The 15,443-nt window shown below is 51.1% G+C and overlaps 1 protein-coding gene across 1 annotated transcript; it reads left to right on the top strand.

Moving 5' to 3' along the window:
- Positions 1–426: 426 nt before the first annotated feature.
- On the top strand, positions 427–4,686 carry TNFRSF6B (TNF receptor superfamily member 6b). Its single transcript, XM_038750303.1, has 5 exons — positions 427–463; positions 731–873; positions 1,154–1,535; positions 2,491–2,685; positions 4,214–4,686. Exons 2-5 carry the CDS (start codon positions 832–834, stop codon positions 4,537–4,539), a joined length of 945 nt encoding a protein of 314 aa, XP_038606231.1. The 5' UTR covers positions 427–463; positions 731–831; the 3' UTR covers positions 4,540–4,686.
- Positions 4,687–15,443: the final 10,757 nt, after the last annotated feature.

Below are 15,443 nucleotides of genomic sequence, written 5' to 3'. Positions count from 1 at the left end.
ACAAGGCTGGCATTTTAGCACTAGCCCAGCAGCAAACATTACTTGCCCTAACAGGGTGGGTTTACAAGGTGCTGGCCTGGCTGATCTGATGCTTTCTGTTTGGAACTGTTTCTGGAACACAGATCCACCTGATTAGCTCTCTGGGTGACTCCTTCACATGGGGCTTAGTGCAGTGTTCTGCCCACAGTAACTGCACAGACTAAGCCCCCCTTTTCCTCAGCTCCCCCTCCCCATCGACCCGACTCGCTCCCTTTGCTTTACTCCCCCTCCCCACCCCACAGCACTTGTGTATATATGTACTTGTTTTGATTTGTATAGATCTATAATTCTATTTATAGTGATGCTTGTTTACTTGTTCTGATGTCTGTCTCCCCCCTTCTAGACTATAAACCCGCTGTGGCCAGGGATTGTCGCTGTTGCTGAATTGTACTTTCCAAGAGTTTAGTACAGTGCTCTGCACACAGTAAGTGCTCAAATATGAGTGAATGAATGAATGAATAAGTGCTCAGTAAATACCATTGATTGATGGGGCCTCAAAGCCGGTGCTTGTGGGGACTGTTTGGCTGTAATCTCCAACCAGGATTACCTATGTCCTACCAGGCCATAAGCCTGAAATCCAGTCAGCAGTGGGGTTGAGGGGACTGGGAGAGGAGTGGGCAGATTCTCCTGGCCTTCTCCTTTTCCCCTCAGTACCCCATCCCAAAACAGCCTATTGAACTCTGTGTTAAAGTTGCCACTGGAACCTGAGGTGCAGAGCGACTCAGAACTCCAGCCTCCACAAACCACTGAGCTCCAGGAACTCAACAACTGCCTCAATCACAGCCCAGGATCATGCCAACCCAGTGCCCCAAGCTCCGGAGCTGCCTATCCAGGGTGAGGGCATCGGATGCTGGAAAGGCAGTGGAGGGAGGGAGGGAGGGCCAGAAAAAAGGAAAGAGGGAAGGTTGGAGAAAAGGCAGGAATTCCCGGCTGCATTGGGCTCTCTGAACAGGGTTGGGGGGTCTCCCTGGCTGGGTAGCCCAAGTGAAGGAGGAAGATGAAGGGGAAGAGAGTCCCCTTCCCTGAGGGCAAGCTGGTACCAGTACCCCCTGCCCCAATCTTGGAACCCACCCCGGGACCTCCGTCAGCCTGTTTTCTCCTCTTGTTTCCCCAGTGGGCATTTGGCACGTTCGTGCTTGCTGTAACATTTCCCATGGGCTCCAACAATCCTCCCACCTACCCTTGGAAGGACTCCGTTACCCAGGAGCGGCTTCAGTGCCAGCAGTGCCCACCAGGTACCTATGTGTCTCAGCACTGCAGCCGCACAAGCCCCACGCAGTGCCAGCCGTGCCCAACCCTGCACTACACACAATACTGGAACTACCTGGACAAGTGCCGCTACTGTAACGTGTTCTGCGGGGCACAGGAGGAGGAGGTCCACCCCTGCAGTGCCACCCACAACCGCGTCTGCCAGTGCCAGTCTGGCTACTACACCTATATGGACTTCTGCATCGAGCATTCAACCTGTCCTCTGGGCTCAGGGGTAGTGTCCCAGGGTAAGTAATACAGAGAAGGAGGGAGCAGGGACTTTGCTCCCCCAGATCCTTCCTGCCTGGCTTCGTGGTCTGGGATCTTTTCCTATGCAGGTAAGGCCCTTGGGTGAGCAAGGCAAGCTGGAGGGAACCTGAGAGGAAGCTACTGGCTGGTAGAGTAACATGGAGGGTGGACAATTAGCCTCATATCTCCCCACCTCCCATGAGTGGGGTTCCTCTCCCTGGTCTCTGGAAGGTAAAGGATTCAGGGAGGACTGTCCTGGGGAGAAAGTCCAGTTTGCCCAGAAATCCCGGGCAATGGAGGCCTGTGTTAGTTCTTCCCTGGAAAGTGCTTGGTCTCTGTTGGACCCGCCACTTTTCAGCCTCCTGGAAGTCTGGAGCCAGAGTTGTGAGCCCCTTTCCTTCAGGGGCACTCGGGCATGAGAGTGGGTAGTCCCCAATCTCGTGGCCAATCTAACCCCCACCAAACCTCCAGCCAAAGCCCCCAGGATTTCTGAAGGAGCTTCTTTCTGACCCAGTTTTGGTCAAGAATCTGGGAGGGGCTGGCGTTTCCCTGGATGTGTTCCCCTGAGCATCCAGTCTGGTCGAGCCAGAGTATCACATGCACCCCATGCCCCAACCTATCGTCCTCCAAACCCCAGGAACCCCTGGGCCAGCTGTGCTGCACCTTCATCACCATCTCTCCCTGGCCCCTGGAATCTGTCTTCCTGATGGCACCCTCGTTGTCCCTGAGGAGGCCGGTCTTGAGGCCAGGATTCCTCAGCGCTACCAAAATTCCAAATATTCTTGTGAGGCTGGAGTGGGATAGGAAGGGTAAAATGAGTCCCAGAACTATTAAAGCATTTGTTCAAAGTCTTCCCCCATACCTTGCCCTGTCCTCATCCTTCAAGAGGCCAAAGCCCTCTGAGTCCCAAGGGCAAGGGAGATATTCAGTCTTCTCTCTCTCCCCCCAACACAGGGACCCCCACCAAGAACACACAGTGCCAAGAATGCCCCCGGGGCACCTTCTCAGATAACAGCTCCAGAACAGAGCCCTGCCAGTCCCACCAGAACTGCACGCTGCTTGGCATGAAAGTCAACGTACCTGGAAACCGGTTTCACGACACCCTGTGCACCCGCTGTGACAACTTCCAGCTCAACAGTTCGGAGCCAGGTAGGAGGCAAAATGGGGGGATTTGCAGAAGAGGCTTAGGGCGTGGCATTGAGGGGGCGGCAGGGGAGGGCACAGGCCAGAGAGAAATCTTCTGGCCCCAAAGCCTTGAACTTCTCTTTTGCTCCCCCACCCTCGTCCAAGGAATCCCTGTGCCAGAGCAGGAACTCTGAAGTGGGATCCTGGGCCTTCCTGGTGCTGACGCAGTGGTCACTACTGCGTCATGGGGCAGTGCCCCAGCTGGGGATGGTCTTCACTCACAGGGGAGGAGATGAGGCCCATTGAACAGGGAACCGTTAGCATCCCATATCCCCAGAGCTCTGAGAACTGGCTACATGGCTTGCCAGGAGGGGAGTCTTCTAGCCAACCAGTCTCCCATGAAGGTACCAACTCTCTGGGTGAAACAGGTGCCCTTATTTAGGGTTTCCAAGTAGGACTGGAGAGCTCCCCTCAGGTCTTTCTGACTAACTCTTCAAAGTTCTCAAACCCCACTGCCATTCTCTTCCCTACCTCAAGATGACAAGCTGACACCCATGTTGCTCTTCCCCTGTCCTTCAACAGGATCTCTGGGGCTCTCTTCCTCCCTTCAAGGCCCTACTGAGAGCTCACCTCCTCCAGGAGGCCTTCCCAGACTGAGCCCCCTCCTTCCTCTTCCTCTCTTCCCCCTCCCCACCCCCCCCGCCTTACCTCCTTCCCCTCCCCACAGCACCTGTATATATGTATATATGTTTGTATGTAGTTATTACTCTATTTGTACATATTTATTCTATTTATTTTATTTTGTTAATATGTTTTGTTTTGTTCTCTGTCTCCCCCTTCTAGACTGTGAGCCCACTGTTGGATAGGGACCGTCTCTATATGTTGCCAGCTTGTACTTCCCAAGCGCTTAGTACAGTGCTCTGCACACAGTAAGCGCTCAATAAATACGATTGAATGAATGGGGCCCCAGGATACCTTTCCACTTAGTTTCCCATGCATTTTCATGAGATATTTGATCAGCCTTCCATTCCACACTCTGCAGTTTCCCTGACAGGGCTTCCAGCGAGGGCTGTCTCTGCCGCCCTGGCTGTTGTAATGAATCAGGGCTGCTTTGTCACGCTTCCTCTCTCTTTGGCTATGTGGGGCAGGATAGCTGAATTGTACCCATTTCGCAGATGAAACTGAGCCAGGTGACGGGCTGTGTAAAGCAGGGTTTGCCCGGGCCCCTAAGGTAATGATGCTTTCTCACCCCTAGGGCTCATTGAAAAGAGGAGGAACTGAGGTTAGAGAGGAGGAAGAGTTAGTTTTCCCCCTCATCACTGTTGGGAAAAGGCTAGGGTGTCTCCTCCCTTGGAAGGGAATTTGCAGTGGGGTTGGGGCTGAGGGATGGGTGAACTGATCTCCCACAGTCCTAGCAGTGGGTGGGCAAGGGGAATTTGTGAGGGGGAGTCAACCAGTCCCCAGCTTCCCTAGGTGGAAAAGGGTATGACACAGCCCACAATCCCTGTTAACCAACTGATCAGACCTCACCCCCTCCCTGTATCCTCCCCAGGCAACAGAGACTGTGAACAGGCATTGATCGACTTTGTGGCGTACCAGGACATCCCGCTGAAGCGGCTTCTGAGGCTGCAGCAGGTGCTGGGGAGGCGCGGGGGCCGCCGGACGGACCAGGGCTTTCAAGTGGTCATGCAGAAGAAGCTGCTGCAGCAGCTGATGGAGAAGCGGGAGGCGCAGACTTCAGATGCGCTCATCACTGAGCTGTTGCAAGCCCTGCGGACAGTCAAGCTGTACGGGCTCATAGAGAAGATCCAGAAACACTTCTCCCTCCATATGGATAATTTAACTTCCACCGCGGCTCCCTGGACTTTAGTTCTCTGAGCCCCACTCCAAATCCAGGCTGCGTTGCAAGCAGCCCGGGCCCCTTCCCCAATCAGCCTGCTTGAATGTGGGGTTCACACTCCCTGTCCTCCTACCTCATTAGAAGTCCAATCCCAGTCCAATCCTAGTCTAGGCTTGGGATTTTTCTGGTCTGAAGATTTGTATCATTTATTTTTATAAAGTGAGTTCTATTGATTCTCCACCCTGTCCTCACGTTTGAACCTCCAGGGGGTTCCCCCTGCCCCCGGTCCATCCCCGGTCTCCCCAGTCTCTTCCCACTCTGCCATGCTGGGGCTCCGTCCAGAGTGAGTTTGACAAATGACACATGGATCCGGCATAAGCCTCCTGCCCCACAATGAACCAGATCCACTTCCATCTCCCAGAGACAAGGTCTGCTACAGTTCAAGCTGCTGTCTCCTTCTGCGGCTTGCACAGGAGGTGATGACCTCCTCCTCTTCCTCTGATGACTCCAAGGGTTGCTTGCCTTCTTCCCTTCTCACCCCGCAAAATGAGGAATCAGCAGCAGCGAGAGCAGGGCCAGGATTCTGGGGCTGAGAGTCGTATCTTGGGACCTTTAGGACGGCCACCATCATTTCCTAACTCTGAGGGGGTCCCAGAGGCCCCCCTCCCCAGTCTTCAGGGCCACCCACCCACTAACACCTGGAGCGGCCAAACTGAAAGGAGCAGGAAGCTAAGCGGTGGATGGGGGTGGGAGGGAGAGGTGGGGAGCCACGGGGGGAAATCCCAGGGCCTTGTTCCTGCTCCCCGGCAGCCCAAGGCTGAGAGCAATAGCTCCTTCCTCTTTGGGTTCGGGAACGAATGCCTCAGTTCCCACCACTCCTGGCAGAGATGGGCAAAGTCTTTTTGTTGTGTTTTTTTTTTAATAGTACTTACTGAACAGTTACTATGTGCCAGGTACTGTACTAAGCACTGCAAGATAATCAGCTTGTACACAGTCTTAGTAGGAAGGAGAACAGGTGTTGAATCCCCATTTTACAGATGAGGAAACTGAGGCACAGAGAAGTTAAGTGACTCGCTCGAGGTCACACATCAGACAAGTGGCAGAGTTGGGACCCAGGTCCTACGACTCCCAGGCCTGGGTTCTTTCAAATAGGCCATGCTACTTCCCGCTCTGGATATTTCAGAGGAGTTGGCACTGCCCTGTCCCAATCTCCACCTTCGTCTTGTTTTCTCCCGTGGCTCTCACTCTGCCCCAGCTCAGACTATCAGTCTATTGCTTTCCGTCTTCTGCTCTTTGTCCCACCAGATCTTTCCCTCCATCTGACCACCTGCTCCTCACTCTGTCCTCTCACTCCCACTCCGGTTACTACCTTCAGTCCCTCCCACTGCAATTTCAGCTTACTTCCTCTTGTTCTACCCTCAGAGGAGAGCACTGGTCACCGCTCTCTAACCATTCCTCCGGTCTGGCCATCTAACTCCAATCCCTTAACGTCTCATTAGGCCCAATTCCCAGCCCTCTCCCGTTTTCACAGCTCCTCCATCCCACTCTAGCCCTGGACACATTTCTCCCACCACATCCAGGAGCTCCCCGCTGTCTGCTAAGCCCTGTTCAGGGCACAAAGCGGCTGCCCTGTTGATGCCTCTGAGTGAACCAGGAGCACACCTGATCTCACCGACCTCTCCCACTACGTGCTCTTCCCTCGGGGTGTGGTTTTCCCTGAGAACTCTGCTTCACTTCCTAAAAGCAGAAGGTCCGCTTTCCCTGGGAATGTCCCTTTGGCACAATTTGCTTCCTCTTGGGCCTCTGGCCTCTCCCTTCTTCCAAGCTCTCAGCTGCCTGATTTTTCAGTACCCTTAGTCTTTCTCCTCCCTGACCTTCCCTTCTAGCCAAGTCTGAAGGTCTCGCTCCCCTTCTCCTCCTCCGGGATCTTTCCTGTCTTCCACACCAACCAGCAGCAACCCCCATCTTTTGGGGAGGGCTTGGGATCTGGATGCAAGGGGTTGGGGGCTGTTGGGAATTGCTCCTTTCCATCAGCCTTTTTTCTCCACGAATTCTAGGTTCCTACCCTTCCCATTTCACTTACTCTCTCCCCAGCTCTCTAGGGATCTCAGTGAAGGGGAGAGGGAATTAGAGGATAGATGGGCTTGGGCAAGACTCTGGCACTTACCACCACTTGGGAGAGGGAAACCTCTGGTCCTGTGCAGTGTTCAAGGGCCATCAAGATTACAGTCCAATAGCCACCACGCTGACCACATTCGGGGCCATAAAGATGCTGCTGTCAGTCTTGGTACCTCTCTGAAAACTATTCTTCCCATTTGCTGTGTCCAAAAAGTATATACAGTATACGCAGGATTGCTAGACCACTGTTCATAGAATCTCACCTAGCAGAAATACCTATTCTCTGCTGAGTGCTTCTCTTCCTTTCTCCCCTTATAGATTTCTCCCTTTTGCTCTCCTCTCCATTTCCTGTTTCTTCATATTTCTCCCTTTTACCGTCTCCACCCTTCAGTCCCTTTCTCTGCCCCCACTTTCTATAAACCTGCACTTCTTAACTCCTGGTATACCTCCTGATCTCCTTCTCTCAGTTCTTTCCCCTTCAGATCAGTCAGTTCCTTTCTGATCCCAACTCCTCTTGTCCTTTCACTGCCTCACAGTCTTCCCTGTTTTTTCTTCCCATCTCTTGGGCTCCTGTTTGCCACCCCTGCTTGTTCTATTGTATTGCCATCTCTACTTCTTCTAGCCTCCCTCTGCCTGTTCTCTCTCAGTACCATCCTCAATCAACCATCCCAATCCGCTCCATCACTTCACCCCAGACCAGCCCCCTGGTCCCCATCCTTTCTGCTTAATACCCTCCTACCATGTCTAATTAATAATAATAATAATGATGATGGCATTTATTAAGCGCTTACTATGTGCAAAGCACTGTTCTAAGCGCTGGGGAGGTCACAAGGTGATCAGGTTGTCCCACATGGGGCTCACAGTCTTAGCCCCCATTTTACAGATGAGGTAACTGAGGCACAGAGAAGTTAAGTGATTTGCCCAAAGTCACACAGCTGACAGTTGGCAGAGCTGGGATTTGAACCCATGAACTCTGACTCCAAAGCCCGGGCTCTTTCCACTGAGCCAAGCTAATTCCCACCTATGTATTCTCTCTGAGCACTTAGTACAGTTCTCCGCCCACAGTAAGCACTTAATAAATAATATCACTACTATCGGCCAACTTCTGCCATTTCAGATTCAACCTCATGTACTTTAATTCTGCCCTTCCTTCTGCTCAGCAACAGTAATATACCTCCCCCCTTTTAGTTTTCTCCTGAATAGTAATAATGATAATAATGATTACATGCTTACTATGTGCCAAGCACTCTGCTCAGCTCAGGTAAGATACAAGATGATTGGACACAGTCCATGCCCTATACAGGTCTCACAGTATAAGGGGAAAGGAGAACAGATATTTTTACCCCTATTTTACAGGTGAGGAGCCTGAGGCACAGGGAATTAAGGCTGCACAGCAGGCAAGTGGCAGATCCAGGATGAGTCCTGGGTCTCCTGGCTCCCAGATCCAGGGTCTTTCCTGTAGGCCATGCTGCCTCCCTCTATAATGTGTCATTTTGTCATTCTGTACTTCCCAAGCACCAGTTCAGTTCACCACATCAAGCTGGCACTCAATAAATGCAGCTGCTACTACTGTATGGCCTCACTAACTATGCTGTTGGTAAAATAGAAGCCATCAGGTACGAACTTCCCTAAATAATTTTCCCTCCTCATACTACACCAACTTCCTTTTTCTTTTCCTTCCCAGCTCTCTCAAGAAAATTCCCACATGCTCTCAAGATCTGCCCCAATCCCTCTTGTCCCTTAAAAACCACTCACTCCCAGCCTCCCCATCCCTTAGTGCCATCTTCAACTTCATTCTCCTTCCCACCACCTTCAGATGTTCAAATTCCTATTACTGTGTTAAAAAAAAAAAGCCTTTTCTGGATCCCACAGCTCCCCCTCGCTCTCTCCCAAGTTCCCTGCTCCCATTCCTGCCCAAACACCTTCAATGGGTTGAACATACCTACCGTCACTTTCCACCAACTTTCCTGACCAATATATTCTGGTTATTGCCTCTTCACTCCACTGGGACTGTTTTCCACCAAATCCCCGAAGACCTCCTCAAAACCAAGTCCAGTTAGCTCTATGTGTCCAGTTCTCCTTACCCTCGCAGGCACCTTCCACCCCATTGACCACTTGCTCCTCTGGGAAATGGTATCTGACCTGGAACTTACCTGGTTCTCTTCCTGAATCCCTGACAATCCTTTCTCAGTTTCATTTGCCGGCCCTTCTTCAATCTGTCATTCTCTAATTGTGGACAGGCCTCAAGGCTGTGCTCTGGATCCTCTGCTTTTCTTACTCTAAAATCACTCTTGGGCAGCACATCAGATTGCACAGCTTCAGCTGCCATCTCTATGCAGATGACTCCAAAACTCATTTCATTCTCTCCTGCTGTACAATCTCGTATTTCCTCTTGCCAACAGGACACCTCCTCGCAGATGCTCAGCCAGCACCCAAACAATGTCTAAAACTGAACTCCCTCCTAAATCCACTCCTCCTTCCTAATTTTCCTTTGCCTTCCAACATCCCTAATATTTTCCTTGCTCCAGAAACCTGCAACTTTGGTGTCATTTTCAACGACCTGCTGTTCTTTAACTCTCATATTCAGTTTGTTACAAAATCCTGCCCATTTCTTCTCCACTGCATTCCGTAGATCCACCCCCTTCGACTCCTATCTTGACCCCAGTGTTTACCACTATTATTACGATTACTATTTACAGCAAAAGTGACCACAGAATAGTGCCACGGCTTACCTGGAGTTGCCGGCTGCCAGTGGCCAGAGTAACCACCTCAGTAGCTATTGCCACCACAAGAGCTAGCTATTTTCAGGATTTTTTCTGAACAAGGCTTCATTCCCGATGGCAGAGACCTAGCGGGTACTTACTGTGTCTCGATTTTGTCTCTCGTTGGCAACCTTGTGCCTGCCCTTCTGCCTGTAACTCCCTCCCTTTCCTTACCACCAGACCACCACTTTCTCCATCTTCACAGCCCTAGTAAAATATCTTCACCCTACTCTTCTCTTTCCCTTCTAATAATGCTGCTGCTGATGATAATAATAATAATGGGATTTGTTAAGCGTTTACTATGTGCCAAGCACTGTTCTAAGTGATGGGGTAGCTACAAGGTAATCACGTTGCCCCACGTGGGGCTCACAGTCTTCATCCCCATTTTACAGATGAGGTAACTGAGGCAAGTTAATGGCTTGCCCAAGGTCACACTGCAGACAAGTGGTGGAGCAGGGATTAGAACCCACATCCTCTGACTCCCAAGCCCATGCTCTTTCCACTAAGCCACACTGCTTCACTTGCACCCTTGAGCACAGAGCAGTTTGATACAGAACCCCCACAGCCCTTTATATTCAGTTTCTTTATATTCAGTGTCTTTATATTCAGTTACTTCCCCTATCTGTAATTTATTTTAGTGTCTGTCTCCTCTACTACGCTTTAAGAACTTAGGGAGCAGGTGTCATGTCTACTGTGCTCTCCCACGTGATTGGCACACAGTAAGCACTCAATAAATACTACTGATTAATCTTTACTTCTAGCTATTTTACCCACACTAAGATGGGTTGTGGGTTGGACGTTACGGCAGGGACTATATAGTAAGTGCCTGAGAATGGGTATCTTATGAGTTATGTTATGAGTGGCTGATTGGTTGATACGACTCTCTGTCCTTTTCTTCTCTCCCTTATCGTCAACTTTCCTCCTTCCCACCTCCTGTGCCTTCCTTCAGGTTCCTCGCTGACCTCCCTTCATCCTGTCTCTCTCCTCTCCAGTCCTTACTTCACTCTGCTCTGTGGATCATTTCTATGAAAATCCATTCAGTCCATATCTCTCCAGTCCTCAAAAACCTCTAATGGGTTCCCAACTACCCCCACACCAAACAGAAATTCCTTATTACTGGCTTTAAGGCACTCAATCTCAACCTTGTTGATCTCCTACTATAACCCAACCAGCACACTTCACTCAAACACCGATCTTCTCTCTGTCCTTTAAACTTAATCTCTCTCGTCACCCACATTCTCCCTTAGGCATGGAACTCCCTCCCCTTCGTATCCGAGAGTCCACCACTTCACCTCCAAAACACTCCTAAAATCAATTTTTTAAAAAACGGTATTTGTTAAGTGCTGACAAGGAGTCAAGCGCTGTTCTAAGCACTGGGACAGATACACATCAATCAGGTCAGACACAGTTCCTGCCCCACATGTCCCAAAGTCTAAGTAGGAGGGCGAACAGGTTTTAGGAGGGAGAACAGGTTTTGAAACCCCATTTTACAATTGAGGAAACTGAGACACAGAGAAGGTAAGTGACTTTCCCAAATCCACATCTTCTCCAATGGCAATTCCAGATTAAGTCATGTATTTCTCCTATTTGCCCTCCCCTCTGTGTGAGCTATGAATGTGGCTGTGTATCCCTTCAGCATTTTGATGCTCACCGCAGCCTCACAATGCTTATGAATTCCTATAGTCTATTTTGCTTATCCCAATCTACTTTAATGTTCACCTTCCCCTTGTAGACTTTAAGTTCCTTGTAGACAGGGAGCTTATCTACCAATTTCTTGAACTGTACTTTCCTCAAGCGTTTAGTGCAGTGCCCTGACTGATTACCTTTGGGCTGTGCCAATGTCCTCCATCACCATTCTGCGTCCGGTCACACTCACTGGGCTCAATGCAGAAGACTCGAGGGGGCTTCCTCCCTGCTGCAAGTGACAAAGATTACCGACATCCTCCAGGACTCCAACAATCCAGGAGCCCAGGCAATACCGGTTTACAGCTAACAAATGCAGCCCTGGGTTTCCGTTATTCCTCCTCTTCACAGAGCTTGAAGAACTATCGCATTCATTAGCTCGTTCAATTTCTTCACACTAATGGGTAGCCAAGAGGGGCAGGAATTATTATTCCCATGTTAGATATGGAGAAACTCAAGCAGATTCCATGGCTCCTGGGGAACAGGAACAGGGGACACATTAACCATGGGGCCCGGGTTGGGAAGAAGACCTGGGCAAGTGGGGACCCTAGCTTTCCTGCATGTGGACGGGCTTGGGAGAGGCCCAGGAATGGATGGAGAGGAAGGAGGGGGAGAAGAGAGGCTGTCAGCTCAGCAGTTCCATCACTACCTTGGCCTCCCCATGTTACACAAACACTTGAAAACCAGGGCACCCACCCCAACTCTATCCCTGCGGGGGGATGACATCAAACAGGTTATCACTCCCTAGAGCTGATCTGTCACTGGGGCGGGTTCACACAAGTGAAAAAGCGGCCCAAGGTCATACAGAGAAGCAGGACCGAGCTGTGTCTAGAACTTAATCATGGGTAGTATCCTGTAGGAGCTACTGCTTCCTTATCCACACGCAGCGGCAGTCACAGTCCTGAGTCCCGGGGAATTCAGGAGCTGGAGTGGCGACCCAGGTGACAGCCACCCCCCTACCCACCCACCCACTCACACACACACACAGTGGACCCGGAAGGCTGCCCTCAGCTACCCTTAAGAGGGAGGAGAGCAGTGCCTGGAAGCTTCGCTTTCCAATGTGCCCACGTTCTGGCTCCAGGCCCTCCCTGACCGCCCAATAGCTCCCTCTCCCCCATGGTGAAATTAGGGAATTTCCTGTCAAGGCTAAAGGAAACAGCTTGAAGCAAATTACCAGGGTTTTATGCTCTCCCTCCCTCCTTCCCTCCCACCTCGGGGTAAAATGAAGCTTTTCTTGTCAGTTCCAGGCATGCTCTCTGATTTAGTAAGACTATTGTTTTGTGTCAGCACAGGGGCACTGGGCTGGATGAGGAGAAGGGAGGTTAAGAGACCGGGCCAAAAGGACCTCACAGCCCCACAACCTCCCCACCTGACCACTTGGGAGGGGGAAATGGGCACTCTAATGGCCACCAAGAAAGTCATTTCCTGCTGCAGAAATTACGCTTCTCAGGTGTTTCCAGCTGAGGGATCCAAACTGCGGAGTTTCTATTCACTTTTGGAGGAGTCAGCTGAATTCTCAGGGCCAGATTAATGCAGATGCGGTAGAGCAACTGCTCTAGGTCTATTCTGGACATGCTCTGGATTGGGAAAATCCAGAGAATTGGTGTGAGTTACATTGGGCTGAACACCCTAAAGAATTTCCTTTACTTCTGCCTCCCTGCTCTAAGATAAGGACACATTGGGAACCAAGTAGGAGGGCAGAGCAACTGTAGGAGCTTTTGTTCGTCAAGCCCCGTTCCTCCACCTAACCGTCTCTTCCGAAGGGCCCAAAGCAGGGTGGGGGAAGAAGTTGGGGAAAACTGCCATCCCAGAGGCTCTCCCAGTAAACTGGATGAATAGGGAGCAGTGGCTGAGACAGGAACAAAAGCTTATTCCCTTCCCCAGTGCAAAGGGGCCACTGGGAACCACAAGAGCAGAAGAGAAGGAAGGATATCAGAATGAAGTCAAAGTATCTTCCCAACCCCAGTTTTGGGTAAGGGTATAATATTCCTGCAAAGAGGCCATGAAGGGCGCTGCTACCCTGACATCTCCACTCTTGCTTATATGTACATCACTGGCTGGGAAGGCAACAGAGATATACAAAGGTTTCTGGAACACATATACAAGCTACTGGCCTGTGTTGACACTGGACACATATACAAGCTACTGGCCTGTGTTGACACTGCAGTGTTAGAAAGCTCCTGTTCCCACGGGTCCCCGGGTGAGAGCTCCCCAGTCAGGAGCCAAGGGACACAGGGCCCTAAGATCAGCTCCATTCTGATCGGATCTCAAGCTCTGGGGATTGAGGGTGCTTTCTTCCCAGCAATTTGAGCTTTGCCTCCAGCTTGCTATGTGGTTAGGGCAGCAACGGTGACAAGCACATCCATCAATGATAGGGTTTGAGTCAACCCGCGAAGCCTCCAATTATCGAGCCCACAGGCTGGGAGAGACCAGGTCCCAAACCCCTAAACTGGACAGGTTTGGGCTGCTCTTATGGCCCTCCCACTTCTCTTTTAGGATCTCTGCAGTCACGGGGAACATCAGCTTTGCCTTTCATGTGTGGTGTGTTTGTGCCTACGTGGTGCCCCTGGGGTTTACTGGGACTCCAAAGCAGTTTGGCAATCTCCTCTTAGGGAAAGCTAATCCATGGAGCCAAAGTCCCAGTTGACCCTGGAATCGTTTGGGCCCCGCCTGAGCCAGACAGGATTAAAATCATGCAGATTGCCTCATTGCCAGCCCGTACCCTGCTTGGGGCTTCTGCTATAGCTTCTCCCTCATCCCACACCATAACCCTGCCAGCATGTCAGAAAAACAGAGGCTTCTGGAGAGAGGACCCCCTTTCAACTTAACTGCCACATCCATCTCCTTTCCTGGCACCAGGCTCTGGGTGACAGCTGTTGCAGCTGCCAACAATGAAAGGCCTCTGAGAGGGTCAGGAAGGAGCAGCACACTTGAGGCAGAACTAGCAATCAAGGGCCATGATCATTTCTGTGCGTGATGAACAGTTTATAGAAGGCCTTGAAAGAAGCCAGCGAGTGCCAGTGGGGAGGACCTCGCTCTAACCAGGGCCCTGCAAACCAGCTCCAGGCCTGTCTCCCCATACTTCAAAGAAACCAACAAAAATTCAGGAGCAGCTCAGAATCCTCACCAGATTTTTTATTTTTCAAACCTAGAGCCCCAGGGAGTCCAACAGCTTCCAATCCAAGCTGCAACCTCAAAAAGAGGTGGCCTCAGTGCACTTCTCCCTGGGGGAGTGTGGACCTTCTGTTCCCAACTTGCGACTGCACTAGACGAGAAACACAGACTGCGCCTGCTCAGGGAATCAGCGCATGGGCATCTGAGGGTGGGTGTGGACATCCCACATGCAGTTCAGTCTCAGGAAATCCCCGCCCCAGCTCCCAAGCCGAGGACTTTGAGCAGGTTGTGCTGTAAAATGTTCTGTCACTACTCCTCCAGGCTATTTGATCCAGATGGAGTTTTGCCAGGGAGGGTCTATACAAGGAGTATCAGTGATGACCACTCCCCTATGCCCAGCTCATTAACTCTGGCATTCACTTACCACCCATCCTCCCCAGAAGAGCGCTCTCCAGCTCAAAGAAGCTGCAGGACCCAAGTTATGCTGCGAAAAGCCTGGCTTTCTTGGAAATGCTAGAGGGCGGGATTACAGGAGAGGGCAAACCCAGCTGGAATTTCCAAACGGAAAGAGGCTATTTGGAATAGATCTGGAGGCTGCATCTTTTCTTCCACCCCTCCCAGGAACGGATGAAAGCAGCGGGGGAAGGCATGCTAGATAAAGACAAGAATCATGACCGATGACCTTGACAAGGACACAAGCAAAGAAGCTGCCAAACTATTCTGGAGAAAGTGGTGGATGAGGGGAGTGAATCAAGTTGAAACTAGGGGAATCCCAAGTCCTGACCAATAGCAGAATCTGGAGCTTTTTCTTTGTTCCTCATCCACTGGTTCCTTCAGAGCAAGAGGAAGGCAATTTCATGGGAAGAAAGAGATTTCCGAGGGAAGCGGAAAGGGCTATTATTCCCTCCCGGGTGGGAAAACTATTTAGAGTCCTATCTCTCGAACACTTTGCTCTGAGGCCCTCCCTCTCAGTAGGCGCCAGCCGTTGTCTGGCCAATTCCAACTAATGAAGTTCAGGGAGCAGTTTCTCTTGGGTCATGGCTGATGCTTCCAGGCCTCCTGGAGGGAAGGGGAGATTGGACAGAAAGAGCAACCCCCAACCTGGCTCACATTTTGAGGTTTCAACATGATGGTCGATTCATAAGGGAGCCCCCACCCCAGCCCCACCAACAAACACTGTGAACCACCACATATCGCATAGAGCCATGTTTCCTCACCCGGGCCTTCCTCTTTGCTTAGAGTTCTTAGGGAGCCACTGAGGTGAA

The sequence above is a fragment of the Tachyglossus aculeatus genome, chromosome 8 (assembly GCF_015852505.1).
Source record: "Tachyglossus aculeatus isolate mTacAcu1 chromosome 8, mTacAcu1.pri, whole genome shotgun sequence".
NCBI lineage: Eukaryota > Metazoa > Chordata > Mammalia > Monotremata > Tachyglossidae > Tachyglossus > Tachyglossus aculeatus.
This window is presented reverse-complemented; position numbering and strand designations above follow the sequence as displayed.